The sequence below is a fragment of the Ceratotherium simum genome, chromosome 35 (genome assembly GCF_057802395.1).
Source record: "Ceratotherium simum simum isolate JZ-2026a chromosome 35, ASM5780239v1, whole genome shotgun sequence".
In the NCBI taxonomy this organism is placed as follows: domain Eukaryota; kingdom Metazoa; phylum Chordata; class Mammalia; order Perissodactyla; family Rhinocerotidae; genus Ceratotherium; species Ceratotherium simum.
The window spans coordinates 12,158,932-12,174,642 of NC_141934.1; the positions used below are offsets into that span (position 1 = coordinate 12,158,932).

Genomic DNA, 15,711 nt, shown 5'->3' on the forward strand with positions numbered 1-15,711 from the left:
CTGACTGGTGTCCTTATAAGAAGAGGAAATTTGGACACACAGAGACACCAGGAGTGCAGGCACAGAGGGAAGACCATGTGAGGACACAGCAAGAAGGTGGCTGTCTGCAAGGCAGGGAGAGAGGCCTCAGGAGAAGCCAGATCTGCTGACACCTTGATGGTGGACTTCCGGCCTCCAGAAATGGGAGAAAATAACTTTCCATTGTTTAAGCCCCCCAGTCTGTGGTATTTTGATATGGCCACTCTAGCAAACTAATACAGCAAGTTACTCTCCCATCCCAAAATAGCATTAGATTCTAATAACTATTATTCCATTGTTGAGCTGAGGAAACTGAGGCTCAGTGAGGGAGGTGACCTGTCTGAGGCTCCAAGACTCCACGGGATCCAGTGTAGGAAACCTGGGAGAGCCTGGCGTACATGCCCTTGTCTTCTCCCATCCTTACCCCACACCCAAACGTCGGCGAGCTTATGGATAGCATGCTCTTCCTTGCCAGGGCCCCTGATTCCCGGCAGAGGGCCCGGATGCTCCCTCTACAGGCCCTGGCTCTCTCCAGTGAGCTGGGGCCCCTCCTGTGAAGGCAGGCTGGTGGTGGATGCTCCTCGAATAGCATTAGCCTGCAGACTCACCAAGTGGGAGAATGTTCCTGCATCTGAGAAAGAGTCCACTGTTCCATGGACTCACTCTATTAGGAAGATGGTGAGGTCCTCCAGGGAGGGCGTCCAGCAAATTCCCTCCACTCCATCTGTCCTCGTCTGCCCACGTCTACCCACAGCATCTGGGGAGGATGGTGAGAGCTGAGCTCTCCCCTGCTGGGAGCGAGCTTCAACTGGTGGGTTGTTACGGGGTGAAGTGTGTCCCCTGACTTTCCAAAAAAGCCATCCTCACCCCCAGTACCTCAGAGTGTGACCTTCTTTGCAGACACGGTCATTACACAGGTGATCAAGTTGAGATGAGGTCATTGGGGGGGGGCCCTAACTTAATACAACTGGTGTCCTCATAAAAGGGAGAAATTTGGACACAGAGACAGACGCATACAAGAGGAAGACGATGTGAAGAGACAGAGGGAGAAGGGGGCCATCTACAAGCCAAGGAGAGAGACCCTCTCAGCCATCAGAAGGAACCAACCCTGCCGACACCTTGATTTTGGACTTCTACCTCCAGAACCATGAGAGAGTACATTTCTGTTGTTCAAGCCCTCCAGTTTGTGGCACTTTCTTACTGCAGCCCTGGCAGACGAACACACCAGTGATCCAAACAGGACTTTCCTCCCATTGGTGGGAGCTGGGACCGGCTACACCAGAGCGGTCCTGGGGATGGAGGCACATGACGGGTAGGACACAGAGTCTATGCCGGTGGGAATTTAAATGAGGCAGCGCTGGCTACCTGAATGTGTGCGTAGCTAGTTCCGCCTTTGCATAAAGGGAATATAAGTGCATTTATCTCTAGGGACTTTTTGCAAAGTCACAGTGAGAGGCACTGTGTTAAATGCTTAGCACAGCGGCCAGCACATAGCATGTGATCAATAAACATTAGCCAATGTTTTAGTATTGCTAGTGCTTCAAGGATGTTTGAAGAAGCAGTTCTCCAAGTTATAGGTGTGCCCATGGGAGTGTAGTTTATGGTACATGTGCGTATTTGTGTGTGCGCAGTAGGGCTGTGTATGTGAGGAGGTGTACGGGGGGCTGTGAGAGCGGATGTCACATGTTCTTGACTGTCTATATCGGTGGACATTTGTAGCGACGCATGAGTCAGCGTGTCACATGCATTCAGGGGGTGTGGGCTCACTAACTCATTCATGGTTCGTTCATTCATTCATTCATCAAAATTTCTTGAATGTCTGCACACTTACACACTGTGTAGATAAGTAAATGGACAAAGGAAATTTGATGAAGGTAAGTATGGGAATTAAGGGAGAATGGAGAAGGGGCATTTATTTCAGTTTGATGTATCAGGGAAGACTTCCTGGAGGAGGTGACACTTGAGCTGAATTTGGCCAAGAGAAGAGGAGCAAGGCCATTGCATGCAGACATGTAGGAAGAGAAATAGCAGTGTGTACCCACAACTACCAACAGTTTGGGTTGGTTCCATTCCTCGGAACCCTTCTACCCCAAGCTGCACCGCATCGACCCTCCAGAGCCACAGGTAACACGATCACAGAGCAGAGAGAAGGCACAGATGCCAAGGAGCCAACACTTTATTGTGTACAGACCAGGCACGCTGGGATCCCCACACCCTGAGGATATGCCTCTGCTGGGCCCCTCTCGCCTCTTGATGGCGGCCACGCTGGCTGGCTCTGGACTGAGGGCCCCTGGGGAGGCCTGGCGGGTCTCTCTCTCTCCAGACAGTTGTGGAGTCAGGAACCTTCGAGGGCAGTGCATCTCAGGAAGCTGGAAACAAACATAGATCAGATCCGATGATCAGGATGCAGGAAGTGTATGTTTTGATGGGGAGAGGAGAAGAGGGAGGAGGCCCTGGAGGCCCATATTCCCAGGTGGCATTACTGCAGCGAAGCCAGCAAGAGAAATGAAGGATTGCAGGTTGCAGAAGGGACTCATGGAGGGAAATTTGGGACAGAGTTCCTGAAGGGTCAAAATGTCCAGGTGCAGGGTTACCTATCTTTTTTGCGGCCACAGGGTGCCAGCCTCTGTGCTCAGGATCTCTCCCATTCGCATCAAACTCACAATGTTACTGTGGGTAGTTGGTGCTATCATCCCCATTCTCCAGCTGAGAACACAGAGGCTCAGCAAGGCCGCATCGCCTGCCCAAGGTCTCGTGGCCAGTTACGGGCAACAACTGAGCTTTGGGGCTCTTTTGGTCAAATCCCAGGATACATTTGCATCATGGGGAATGGGGCTGTAATGTTTAGTTCAAGACTCCGGTGCGGAAGTCAAGGGCAGAGGAAATTTTTCGGCAGGTGCTCCATTATCATGGTGAGCCCAGCTGGGAGGAGGATAGGGCACTTGAATTTAAGAAAAAATGGCAGAGACAAGACGTTCTGCGACGACTTCTGCTAAGGACTGTTCCCCTCACGGACGTGTGCCCTTTGCATGGCCTTTGAAACTGCTTTCTGTGTCCCCGAGAGCATAAGAATGTAAATGAACATCAGATCTCTCCTCGGGAATTGAGAGCAGAGAGAAGGCCATGTTAAGTCAAATTAATTTGCTCCGATACAGTCCAAGCCCTTCTCCAGGGAGGGGCGATGGCTTTTTGATGGGCTGAGGGTGCCTCTCGAAGGAGCAGGTCTCTAGAAGTGGAGGACGTGCGGCTTGTCTTGGTCTAGGGGGCCCTTGGAAGGAGGGGTGGGGGGCTGAGGCCTGGTGTGGACACCCGCGTGAGACTGTTCCACCCCCGGGCCTGGAGCCGCTGCGAGTTCTGAGATTCAGTCATGGGGAGATTTATGAAGGTCGTGGGCTATTACTGGGCTGTGGGTTCACCTTGTGTCTGCACCTGACGCCCAGCCTCCCCTAAGGGGCTTTCCCTTTCAGCTGGGAGCCATGAAGTGGTATGCTCGGGCCCTAAGGTTTTAAACACGCTCTACGAGGGGTTGTCAGGGGCCAGCCCTGCCTCAGGGCAGAAAGCCATGAACTGGGAGTCAGGATGGCTGGGCTGATGGCAGACCCACTGGGTGACTGTGACCTTGAGGTCCCCTCATTTGTGCAACAGTGAGGTTGGAGTCCGTGAGTTCCAACACCTCTTTAGATTTAGGGTTCTCAGGTCTACCCCAATTGGGGAGGTCGGTGGAGGCAACCTCTTTAAAGAGCCAGCTCCCTCAACGCCGCTCTACGTTCACTCACGAAGATGCCTGGAAGACGTCCCTAAGGAAAAGTGTTCCAGACACCAGCGGGGATTCTGGAGTTTCCAATCCCGGTTCTGCCTGGGTGATTCTGTACGAGTGACTTAGCCTCTTTGATTGTCAGTTTGCCAACCTGTAAAATGGGAGTAAATAATACCACCCACCTCTTGGGGTTACATTGGGTACAGAAGGACCACCTGATGTACACACTCAATAAGTGTCAGCCATTATTAGCAATGCATTCCTCTTCCAAACTTTATTCCAGAGAAGGGTCAGGATTGGGACGGGGAGGAGGAGGGCAGGCAGAGAGAAACACTGCTTCCCCCCATTGCTGCTCTGTGACCTTCGCACTTTCCCCTCCCCCGCCTCGGGCCTCAGTTTCTCCCTCTACATTTAACGCAAGAGCTGGACTCCACTATCCTCAAGGTCTCTTCTACCCTGCCTGACCCTCCCACATGGATCTCCCAGCACTGTGTGCACAGAACGCCACCCAGCCCCTCCACTCTGCAAAGAATACAGACAGAGGTTAGGGAGCCGTAAAAGTCTGGCACCTTCTTTAGCGGTGTCCCACACGACCCTCTTGCTTTCCGATGGGTCTACATTTTAAAGTGCAAAGAAATACATGGCACCTGGCAGAGGGCATCTGATAAGCTTTGCATCCAGCAACACAATATTTCAGCGAAAACCTCTACAAACCCTCGTCTCTAGAGAAATCCCCACAGCATTAAAGGCCGGAGCAGCAACTGGTTTCCTCCAGGCTGTTGGACCTGGCGAGTGGTCTCGTTTTCCTTCCCCAAGAACGGTCCCAGCTTGTTGCTTTTACCTGAGCTGGTTCCTACTTCTGCAGGTATTTCTTCATTATGCTCTCGACGTCCTCGCCCTTCCTCCCTGCCCCCGGCTCTCTGTTCTCGGGCGACGTTCGCTCACCACCGTCACCCTCCGGCCGCGGGATTCTCGGCCGACACTTGATGCTGTCGGCGCTTTTGAAGGACACGATGGAGCTGGAGGAGGAGGACGAGTCGGAGAGGTGAGCCGGGTCCTCCTTGGACTCCGGGCTCTTCTTCAAAATGGTCTTGATCCCTGAGAGAAAGGTCCGGTCGGCCTCTTCTGTCTCAAAGTGGACGCTTGGATGCTGTGACCTGTCTTGCCCATCTTTGGCCGCTCCGGCCAAGGACGTAGGAGTCTCGGGCTTCCGGATGGCCGGGAGGAAGTCATCGAAATCCACTTTGGTCTTGCATTCATAGTTAAGGCTTGGGAGCTTCCAGCTGAATGGGTCACTGCCCAGAGGTTCCCCCATTAGGTGGGCGAACTGGCGGTTCTGGAAGACGAGCGGCTCCTTCCCGAGGTCTGGACAGCCCGCATCGTCCAGCAAGGACTCCAGACAGCGCCTCCGAGGACGCAGCGTGGGCGACAAGAACGGGTCCCTGGGTGTGGTTGGGGATCTCGCTTTTCTCCCTGAGCCCGGCCCTGATTCTAAAAGGGACTCGCAGGAACTGAACCGGGTCTTCACCTTCTCCGGCAGCAGGGTGGTGCCCTCCACGCTCTCAGAAGAGATGCATTTCAGGCTAGCGGACCGCAGGAGGCCAGCTGATGTCCCAGCGGCGGCCTCTGCGTCCAGGGGTGACTTTGCCCCCAACCTCGGCGAGAGGTCTCCTTTGCCACTGCCCGCCCTGGCCCTCCTCAGCGTGGACGCCCCTGTGGTCTGGTAAATGGGCAGAGTGGGCCAGTCCTCCAGGCCCAGCACTGACCCCTGGCCTCTCTGCGCTCTCTTCCTCCGGAGTCCTTCCACAAACTCCGACAGGGCTGCCGAAGGACTCGGCAGCTTTTCCCTAGATGATGGGGACGAGTTTGCACTCCGAGAAGCCGGGGGAGGAGACGGAGCTCCTAATCTCTCCGTGGGCTTTCTCTGGACGCCACACTCTTCGCCATCCCCCAAATGACAGTACTTTTGCCGGTGGAGGGAGAGGGGAGAAATGGACTTGTCCCCCGAGATCTTGCTGTGCACATCCCGGGCTCCGCTCACGGCTGCCGCCCGCTGGGGCTGCCCAGCATCCCCGACCTCCTCGTTCATCCTGCGCCAGGAAGAAAAATGCAGTCAGTAGAAATCGTGAATTCATACAATTTGTGCAATTGGTGTGAGAGCCACTAAGCACGGGCATTAATACTATTTTTCTTTGGAAATGCCATCCCAACGCACTCTCAAATGAACCGTGTGATTTAATGCGCAAATTCAAGCCATGTAAATGATTTCTTGTTGCTTTCTGAAATGCAATTTCTGTCTATAATTAAACCCAGCTAAGTACGTTTGAGTAGATTAAAACCACAGCTAGGATGGCTGACTTAGATTTATGAGGCATCATATCTGATATGATAGGACCTATCATCCCAGAGCCTACTGTGAAATAAGTAATTTCCTTCTTGAAGACTCGAGGGGGATCCACAGGAGGTTATTTATTTATTTGGGGCCAAGACCAGGGGACAGCTCCACTAAGCAGGGCTTCTGAGAGTCAATGACCCAAATACGCGTCTCCATGAGATGCTCCGGGACACCCCTGTTTCATGGGGTGGGGATGGGGGTAAAAGACGGTCCCCTAAAAGGGAAAGATTTACATGAAATCAACTCGAAACCAATGTTATACACAAGAGGACAGACACTTTCTATTCTGGGACTACAGCAGGCTTGGCGTTGATTCAGAGGCATTTTTCAGCAGCTGAGCCAAAAACACTTTCCCTCGGAAACATAGGAGCCTCGCAGTAGGGCGAAATTATAGACTGTAAAATAAAAGGCATTGCTTAAAGGAGAGAGATTGGAGTCCATCAACCATTCCTTAATAAATAAAATCTATTTGTCCTCCCTCTAAGACAAACGACCCCCTTCCCGCCCACCAGCACAGTTATAATTCATAAAAAAGCAGAAGGGGTGCTGAAGGCAGAGTTCTGGCATGGTAGACAAAGCCAGGGGCTCGGGCCTGGATACGGCTGCGAGCGATGTGCACGCAGGTTTCCGGTCATGAGGTCCATTCCCTGTCTGGGTACACCAACTGTACCGACAGGGACAATTGTGGGATTCAGCCTTTGACACAGAAAGGGTGGTTGGGATTCTGGCACAAGACTTTGAGGAAGGTGTCTTGCTCACCACAGTTTGATCTCACCATTCCCACCTCCGGATCACACAGGACAGCTTAGAAGGAAGAGAGCTGACCACAGTGACCCCAAGGGCCTTTGAATCCGGGAAGAAAACCAAGCCTATGGCCCCTGGAGGTGATGCCCAGAGGGGAGGGGGGGCAGAGAGAGTAGGGGATCAGGGTCTTTTCCAGGGACATGGGTCGGGACCCAGACTATGCCTTCCTGAGCTCCTGAAGCCAGAGCTTTGACCATCCCATGAACCTCTCTCTTCCAGGGCTGGCAGGAGCCTCTCCTGACCCAGGACCTGGGGGAGGTTGCCACGGCAGCAATGCTGTGTTAAAGGGTTCCATGAGTGGTGTGCTCATCTGCCTCTCCTTATTCCCTAGGTCAGGAGAGGGCCAATGTCCTGGTGTGGGGGTGGTGAGGAGACCACCGGGTCGAAGTAGTGGTGTACATGAGCTACCTCCATCCCCTGCTCTCCTCACCATCCTCAGTCCTTCTCTTGCAGAGTCAGGCTCCCTACTCCCCCCCAGCCTCCTATCCTACGTGTTGCCCTCTTGCTCACTCTGTCCTAGCCACAGAGGGCTCCCAGGACAGGCCAAGCCCTTCCTGCCTCTGGGCTTTGCATTTGCTGTTCCTTTTTCTGAAGTCCTCCTTCCACCTCCTCCCACACCCAGTCATCGAGCCGACCTCATGGAGAAGTCACGGGAATGAAAAAAAAGCCCTGGGCACAGTGCCTGGCACTCAGCTCCTCAAATAATGGTTAATGGTTATGATGAATAATTAATAACGAATAATTAATGGCTATTAATCATTAATAACTAACAGTTAATGATTATCATTACTACTAACAATAATCTCTGACTCTCCAGAGCCTAACCCACTGCTGGACTGAACGAAAGCCTCAGATGAAGTTCCAAGAGCGACGAACAGAAGAATGAATGGGCCAGTGACCTTGCATCTCATCATTCCCAAGAAGGGCTGGCCCCCATGGGCTAAAACAAAAGCCACACAATTTGCCTGGAGCTGCTGCCTCCTGTCCCATTTCTTGGCTGTCACCTTCCATCTCCTTCACAGCTGGACACGGGCTGGGAAGGGAGCCGGCGTGCTCCTGTGTGATTACCTGAAGGGGTATTTGTCAACTTCATCACTTTGGAATCGCTCCCTTAATACTCGGCAAGATGGCATTCGCACTCCTTTCTTTTTTTCTTTTTTTTTTTTTTTTTTAATAAACAGCTTGGAGCTGCCAGGGGCAGTGGGCTGCCGCGGAGCTGACAGAAGTCATTTCCGTGCTGTCTTGGCCCTGAAAGGAAGCGGGCATGATGAATGTGTCTTGGGCGCTCAGTCTCATCCACTGCCTGCCACGTGGGGATGGCGGTGTCAAGGGCTCCTGTCGCCGAATCTCCTGGGACTCTGCCATCCCGGTCACCACAGCTCCCACCTCCAGTGCTGGCCGTGGATGCCAAGACAGGGCAGGAGGAAAGGGAGGGAAGAGAAGTCACAGGAGGAGGAGAAAGGGCAGGAGGAAGAGGGGAGGAAGGGGAGGAGGAGGGGAAGCATGAAAAAAGGCAGGAGGAGAGGAGGTGAGGGCATCAGACCTCCAGCCCCTGCTGTCAAGATCTTGCCCACTCGCATCTCTGAGTTGGCACTGTGCCCAGCAGACAGTAGCTGCTCAGTAAATGTTGAATTGAATCAAGGCTACCTTGGAAATCAAGTCTACGAGGAAGAGGAAGCAGGACAAATGAGAGAGGAGTTGAAGTGAGAACGGCTGGTGGAGATGGAGAGGAAGAGGAGAGACCCGTGGTGATGGAGGAGGGGAAGGAGGAGGGCGAGCAAAGGGCAGAGGCCGGGAGGATAGTGAGGAGGGCGGCCGAGGGGGCGCAGGCTGGCAGCTGAGCGTCTGCCCTCCTCATCTTCCACCAAAAGGCAGGACAGGCTGGGGCACACGCAAAGCCGTCAGCAGCCAGGGGTGGGCGTCTGGGGTCCCAGCCTGTGAGTGCTGCTGTCCAGGCACACAGGGCACAGGCCTGCTGGGCTCACGCCATCAGGAGCCCCAGCTCTGCCAGACCAGAGGGAGATCTGACCGCCTTCCCCGAGGCCCACCAGGAGCAGCACCTTCCTCAAGGTGTGCACCCCCAACGTCCCAGCACAGCCACTCAGGCCCCAGCCTGGCCGTCACCAGATGGTGCTCACTGAGCTTTGCCGAGGAGCCCAAGGGCCTGATCTCTTGGGAGTGGGTAGGGTCCCACCTTTCTGGAGTGGTCGGGTGCCTTCGGAGCCTCAGCTGGTGGGTTTGAAATAGGAACAAGCCAAGCAGTATAGGCTCCTGGGGTGAGGGGTGGAGAGGAGTGGGAGCGGGGTATAGTGAGGAGGGAGGAAGAGAGATGGGGGACGGAGGGGGAGAAGGAGAGAAGGAAAGAAGTCGTGGCTGAGTGCTGCCTCCTGGGTTTACCATTCAGAAATCCACCCACATCTCTGCAGAGTCTATTTCCCATCTGCATTGCCACTCAAAGTGAGAAGTTCATTGCAGCCTTTCTGTTGGAGGCTGCAGAATTCAGAATTCGGAACTACTTTGAATTCAGATGCCCTGTTGCAGGCTTCAGGGTGAGGGTCCCAGCTCTGGTGTCTGAGGCAGGACAATCCTCTCCATTTCTGTCCTGGCTTTGGAGATTTCAAACACATCTTGCTGTCTTCATCCAAGGGCCCAGGAAGACTCATTTTTTTTTGGCTGTCCTCACTGGACAGCTTGACTCAGATGGAACTCCCCTCCATTGGCATCGCGTGATGGATGGATGGCAGATAATCAAGATGTCACCGTGCCTGCCTCCGAGAGCCTTGGCCATGGAGAGAGAGAGATGATGGATAGAAGGCTCTCCAAGTCACTGGGAGACAGGTTGGACAAATGCTAGGCAGGGGCACTGTGATTCTCTAAGGAGAGACTCCAGAAACAACTTCTACTGCCTGCCCTTAGCCTATCCTTCTAGCATACCTGCCACCATGAGGAGCCAGCAGGCATCCTTGAGCATCCAGGCACGAAGGTGCCAGGCTGGTCCTGTAACTCAACGGTCACCACAGTAGCTACACTGGGCTGAGCACCTACTGCCCAAGCACTGTGCTGGCTGCCATGGATACGAGGGAGAACAAGCTGAGGGCATCCTGTCCTCACGGAGCTGACCGCCACGTTCATTTATAATCTCCATGGCAACCCTGGGTGTAAGGGATTCTCACCTCCAGGCTCAGCAAGGCGGGGCAGCCTCTACAACACACACAGGTGGAAGTGGCAGAGGTGGGGTTCCAACCCCAGGTTAGTTGACCCCACAGCCAGTAGCATCGTTCTCTAGAAACTTCCCCTGAGCCCTGTGATGTGATACTGGATTCATAGTATTGGCTACATCACCTCGTCCACATAGCATGTGTCACTTGGAGTCTAGTCTGCTTCTGCCATTCACTAGCCATGTGGCCTTGGAAGAGTCACCTAACTTCTCTTGGATTCAGCTTCCTCAGCTGTAAAATGGGAGAGACCAGGTCAACCTCAGAACGTAGTGGAGAAAAGAGCTCCAGGAGGCAGGGATTTTTCTATCTTGTATTCACGACTATACCCCAATCCTAGAACAGTGTCCTACTATGCAGTAGGTGCTCAAGAAACATATGTGGAACGAATGACTGAATCTCAAGCCCCCTGGCACATAGTAGGTCCTCAGTAAGTATGCGTTAGATGAATGAGTGAAGCTTCAGTGCCTGCCACATAGTAGGCATTCAATAAATGTTTATTAAGTGAATTTACATAGAGAATATATATGAACATGCTCTAAATATTGGTGGTTTCAATTTATGAAGGCTTACTAGGTAAACTAGGATCTGAACATTCAGAAATAGTGGAAGTTCCACTCCTTCTAACCTGCGAGGCTAAGAACATGGGGTTCAGAAGCAGACAGGCCTGGATGCAAATCCTGGCTCTGCTCCCTCCGAGCCAGGTGTCTTGTGAAGCTTGAATATGCTCAGCTGTGAGCGTGGGGACGATAATGCCCTATATCACAGGGTTTTGGGGGGCAGTAGAGATGACATATGTCATAGGTATGTCAGTGCCCACGAGCATCGCACAGTTCTACCTCTAGCTGCCCCCAGCTCTTTGTGCAAGGCGAAGGCTGGGCTGTTAAACTTGCATATATTACTTACTCGCCCCAAACATTGCTACTAGTAAATAGATGTTTAAAGACCTTAATGCCTGTTTGATTGTTTTTCTTTCTTTCTATTTTTTTTTTTTTGTGAGGAAGATCAGCCCTGAGCTAACATCCATGCCAATCCTCCTATTTTGCTAAGGAAGAGTGGCCCTGGGCTAACATCTGTGCCCATCTTCCTCCACTTTATATGGGACACTGCCTCAGCATGGCCTGACAAGCGGTGCGTTGGTGCGCGCCTGGGATCTGAACCCGGGCCACCAGCAGCGGAGCGCGCGCACTTAACCGCTACGCCACGGGGCCGGCTCTCTTGATCGTTTTTCTTTAATGGCCCCTTCCATCAGGGCTGGAGAAGGCCCTGGACTGAGTGCAGATATTTGAAAGTAAGCAATTCCTATGCATGATCCTGTTCTGAGCAGCATAGGAAAAGGACGCGGACATTGAAGTGGTCTGCTTAGCCTTAGAGATATGTGTCTCCCGCCTGCACCACACCCTTCCCCTGCCAGGCTGCCCTGCGAATGCGGCTCCATCATTTTATCTCCAGGGCCTACCACAGGAGTAGATGCTCCATGAATACTGGAGGAAGAATGAAAAATGCACCTATATATGTATGTATATTGTATACATCATCTCATCAGGATCAGAATCATCACTCCATCTTACAGATGACAAAACTGAGGCTCACTGGTGAGAAGCCATTTTCTTAAGGTCACACTGCTAGGTGGCAGGGCCTGGACGTGGACCCTGGTGGACCAGACCTGAAACTCATGCTTTTTCCTTCCCCATCACACACCCTTCAGGTAGAAAGCTAAGTAGAAACCTCAACCAGTTGAACTCACATCTACACCTATATATTTTCCAAAATCCACTGAGACATAATGACCAAAAAAAGGGAGGTCCAAGTCAAGGAGATGCTGGATTCAACGGCATGAGACGTAATCACACAGCAAAACACACAACTCCCAGGTCTGAGTCTGGGCCAACCGCAGCCACGTGAAACTCAACGCAGATTTAATGACGCCATGAATCATCCCCAAAGGCGAGCTGTCACCCCCATTCTTCATTTACACCCTGAAATCAAAGAGGAAATTAAAAATGTATCAATGTTCTTTAACACCGGTGAGGCCTGGGATGGGAAACCAGATGTCCTTTTAAGATGGCCTGAAGGTTTTATAACCGAGTCCAACACAATAATTGATCATCTGTAATAAAAGTTGACATGGTGCCCAAAACTGTGCAAGATGCGCTAGGGAACATCAGACATTTATTAAGCCCCTGTAGGATGTGGGTGGATTCTGCATAAGAAGAGCTCCCATATATTGTGCCTTTAGGCTTTGCAGACGTTACTCAAGTTTACCCTCATCACAGTCCTCTAAAGCAGATACTCTACCGTAATCTTCCCACTTCACAAGGAGGCTCAGAAAGGATGAGTATTTTGTCATATAATAAATGGGGGAACATGGATTTAAAACAAGGAGTCCAATTCTGGGACCCGTGCCTCCTAACCGCTATGCTCTACTGCCCTTTATTGTCCCATTTTACAGATGAGGAAACTGAGGTTCTGAGAGGCAAGTGGCTTGCTGAGGAAGTAGCAGATCCAAGGCTCTCCCCTCTGTCTGACTATCTACAACATTAGGCTGAGCTCACAGCAGTAGAAGATGGGCTGCCTTCCCCTCCCAGAGAGCACACTGTCGGTGTGGAGACTGGATAAACCCATGAAGAAGGGTCAGCAGTGCGAGAAGTTTCAGGTAAACTGTGAACCACGGACTGTAAGTGCAGCAGGAGGCTGGCGAGGGAGAGAGCGGGTGCTGGAGCCTGCGTGCACAGCCTTTCTGGAGGAGGTGGCATTGAGTCAGGCTTTTGGAAGAGGGGTAGGGTTTGGGTGGTGGTGAGGGTCGAGGAAGACACTCCAAGTGGGAGAAGGAGATCCCTCCTGGTGATTATTAGCTTATTCAATGGTTTCTGCAAAACCCTTGACAAGCAAGGACTGATATCTAAATTCACAGGCCAGAACACCAAGCCTTAGAACGGCCACCCAGCTGAAAGGGAAGACTCGAAGCAAGAAGGAAGCCATGGGGTGGAATAACCAAAGGGAGCTTGCTCGACTGCAAGCAGAGGAGGTGGTGACATGAGCAGCAGACAGTCCCTAAGCTGGTTATTCCTGGCCTGAAGGTGCGGAGACTTGAGTCAGGAGACAGACTCTGTAAATATCCTATATTCCTTATCATATAATGTTTTTATGAGACAAGATAACTCTTAAGCCTTGTTTGCTGTCCTCTCTGATCTCAAGTGGGTGCTGAGTCCTTGACACCTTTTAAAACCAATCCATTCAACTGCCCTCAGTGGACACCTGCCCACGTATCTTCCGTGGGGCAGCAGAGTTTGCTTTGCCTCACCCACACGTTCTTACTGCCTTCCAGGTACTAGGACCAGTAGTGGGGTTTTTTTGTATTTTTGTGAGGAAGATCAGCCCTGAGCTAACATCCACGCCAATCCTCCTCTCTTTGCTGAGGAAGACCGGCCCTGAGCTAACATCCACGCCGATCTCCCTCCACTTTATGTGGGACGCCGCCACAGCATGGCCTGACAAGTGGTGCGTCGGTGCGCGCCCAGGATCCAAACCTGGGCTGCCAGCAGCGGAGCGCACGCACTTAACCGCTACGCCACGTGGCCGGCCCCAGGACCAGTAGTTTTTGAACAGAATTGCCCAGCAGAATCACCCCTGGAACTTTACAAAAAAATCAAATTCAATGGTGGGGGCGAGGGGACCATTCTAGTTTAAAAGAGACTAAAGACTATTGGGAGATGTTAATAATAGAGGAAACTGTGTGTGGGAGGACAGGGGGTATACGGGTGTTCTCTGTAGTTTCTGTTCAAATTTTCTGTAATAAAACTTCTCTAAAAAAATAAAACCCATTAATTTTTTTTAAAAGAGAAAGACTAAAGAAATAAAACAATTGAATGCAACGAATGTCCTTAATAGGATCCTTCTTTTAAAAAATACAGGGATACAAGACAATTTTAGGACAATTGGGATAATATGAATGTTGAGATCTTGGATGATATTATGGATTTGTTGATTTTCTTAGGTGTGTAGTGGTACAATAGTTAGGAAATGTCCTTCTTCTTAGGAGAAAGATGCAAAACTATTTAAGGAGAACTGTCATAATGTTTTCAACTTCTTTTCGCAGTGTTTAGCAGAAAAAATGTGTTTAGATATCAATAGAAGTAGAGAAGGAGGTCAAAGCAGAAATGAAGTCTGGAAGAAAAAACACTAGTCTTGGTCCAATTAAGGTGGAAGCTCAAAGATTTGATGGTGGCCAGACATCTTGGTTGTTAAAAAAAAAAAGGAAGACAGAAAGGAGGAGAAGAAAGGGAGAGAGGAAGGGACACTTTACAGATGATTCTGAGGAGCCATTGTTCTATATCTAAAAAAAGAAAAAAAAAAAAAACAACCATTTTTACTCACCCTTCAATGCTCAGCCCAACTGTAGCCTCTTCCAGAAAGCTTTCCCCACCTCCCAGCCTGGGCTGGGGTCTCCTTTGGCTCACACAACCCCTGTGCTTCCCCATCACTCTATCATCATTACTTGTTTATAACTCACAACAAGACCATTAGTTCTGAACTAGACCATATTTTTCTTCTATGAATCCTCTGTATCTAGAAGAGCACCTCAAGGAAAGTTCATGGAACAGGAAGAATGAAGGAATGGAGGAGGAGAAAGACGAGGGATCATGGAAATATAGAAGGAATGAACAGAAGTCTCCATCTGCCTCGTCTGGCTGGTTAATTCAGACCCCAGTTCCCCTACTTATCAGTCAGCCAGAGCCACTTCTCTTGGCTTAAAAACAATCGATTCAAAACCAACTTCCAGTACCATCTAGAGTGAATTCCTCATGTGTCTAAACCCAAGCCAAGTGCCTGGTTTCATTTCTACAGAATTTTATCAACTTCTAGAATATCAGAATTGAGAGGGAGCTGGGACCCCATCCGGTTCAAACCCCTCATTCTACACCTGGAAAAAACAGAGCGGAAGACTACTTCCTAGGCCACACTCTGATGAGACGGCGAAAGCACTGTCTCTACAACTCCAGTCTTCTACCTTCTGATACAATTTCCACAATGTTCTGAAAGAAAAAACTGGGTATGTAACGTAATTAAGATCTCTAATTGATTAGGGATTCAACGTGGGTGTAACAAATTTTAAATAAATTTTCAATGCATTCCTTCACATTCCATGCATAGACATTGCCTCAGCTGAGCATGTGCAACGGCAATCACCATATAAAACCTCAGACTTATTCATAAAAGTGCACAGTTCCTCATGAAAATGCACGTTTAAATGAATAGATACTATCCATCCATCCATCCCTCCTTACATCCACCCAGAATCATTTATTGAGTGCCATGATGCCAGACGCTGTTGATACAGAGATGAATAACTCTTGCACTCAGGAAGCTTACAGTCTAGAGTAAGAAGCAGAGTCACCAAGTTACAACTGGAGGGAAACAGAGTGAGCTTTCATGGCTTCTTAGGCGTGGAAACTAAGGAAGAAATGTTTACTTAGCAAAGGGAGTGGCAAAGTCTAGCTCAGCATCCAGCTTCCAGGTAT

The 15,711-nt window shown here is 50.9% G+C and overlaps 1 protein-coding gene across 3 annotated transcripts in view; it reads right to left on the reverse strand.

Annotated features, from left to right (window-relative positions):
• Positions 1-4,597: 4,597 nt before the first annotated feature.
• Positions 4,598-15,711, reverse strand: part of MYO18B (myosin XVIIIB) — a 230,676-nt gene continuing 219,562 nt past the window's right edge. For all 3 annotated transcript variants that reach the window (XM_087423619.1, XM_087423618.1, XM_087423617.1), the window contains one exon: positions 4,598-5,865. In XM_087423619.1, the coding sequence (XP_087279745.1) occupies positions 4,629-5,865 (1,237 nt within the window). In that variant the 3' untranslated portion in view covers positions 4,598-4,628. The remainder of the gene's footprint in view (positions 5,866-15,711) is intronic.